Raw genomic sequence first — 1,066 nt, forward strand, 5'->3', positions numbered from 1 at the left:
CTCCGGAGGCCTCTCCAAGCTGCCTTCCTTCCTCTCCCTGCAGTCCTCGCCCAGCCCAGGCGGCCCGCCCAGGGCCCCGACCACCAGGAGCGCCCCCGCCAAGGACTCAGGTAGGCAGCCGGCCCCAGCATGGCCCGGGGTCTTTCCGTGCCCAGCTCCGACCCACAATCGGAGTCTCCAGGTGGCCCATGGCTGAGCACCTGCCGCCAAGGGGCGGGCTGAGGTGTGAGCGCAGCGGCCAAGGGCTGATTGAATTAGAAAGCACCCATTTCTGTTAATTTGTTCTGGAAGCTCGGCGCACGCTCCTGGAGAGAACAGATGCTCCCTCTCCCCGATGAGCATTTGGGGCTTGGTAAATGGCTCCACTCAGCCTTGTTGAGGAGAGAAAAGAGGATTTTATGGCTGCAAACGACCCTTTCTGTAAACATTTTACAGCTCTCCCCGCGTTTGAGTGACGATAAACCCCACGCAGCTCGGCGGGCTGCAAATTTGCGACCATACGGCCATCATTTTATTGTCATATTTCACGGCCGTAACGTTAATGGAAGATGCTTGCCGCAGCCTCCTCCAGCAGCTCCGCTGAGCACGCTCAAACGCGGACGCGGAGGGGCCCGGCCCGCCCGCCTCCTCTCACCCCCCACTCGGGCGAGGAGGCCTGGCCGGCCATCGGGTGTGGCTCACTGGGGTGCAGAGGGGCCGCTGGGAGCTCTGCCGCTACTTTTATTCTGTAAGACCAGGAGCCCGGCAGCCAACGCAGTCAGAGGAGGCAGGTGGGGCGCCCCATCCGCCTGCCCTCCCTGCTCCGTGGAGGTGGGCGGGGAGGGCCCCCGGGCAGGAGGCCGAGCCACACCCGCCCAGGCTGCCGCACAGCCCGGAAGGCCAGAGGCCTGGGGCCGCGGCTGCTGGGCCTGACTCCGGGGCTTGTGCTCAGCTGAGCAGGTGCTGGGGGCTCAGCCTGAGGGGCACGTGGAGGGGCCGCCTGTGGGCAGCTGCGTGGACACGGCCTGTGAGGGGGCTTGTGGGAAGGGAGAGGTGGTGGCCCCCATGGGTCGGACCCCAGCAGCCC

The 1,066-nt window shown here is 65.9% G+C and overlaps 1 protein-coding gene across 1 annotated transcript in view; it reads left to right on the plus strand.

Moving 5' to 3' along the window:
• Positions 1 to 1,066, plus strand: part of ZC3H3 (zinc finger CCCH-type containing 3) — a 69,472-nt gene that overhangs the window by 67,451 nt on the left and 955 nt on the right. The window contains exon 12 of the mRNA XM_015571381.1: positions 1 to 110. Coding sequence (XP_015426867.1) covers positions 1 to 110 — 110 coding nt within the window. The remainder of the gene's footprint in view (positions 111 to 1,066) is intronic.

This window comes from Myotis davidii, unplaced genomic scaffold (genome assembly GCF_000327345.1).
Source record: "Myotis davidii unplaced genomic scaffold, ASM32734v1 scaffold1509, whole genome shotgun sequence".
NCBI lineage: Eukaryota > Metazoa > Chordata > Mammalia > Chiroptera > Vespertilionidae > Myotis > Myotis davidii.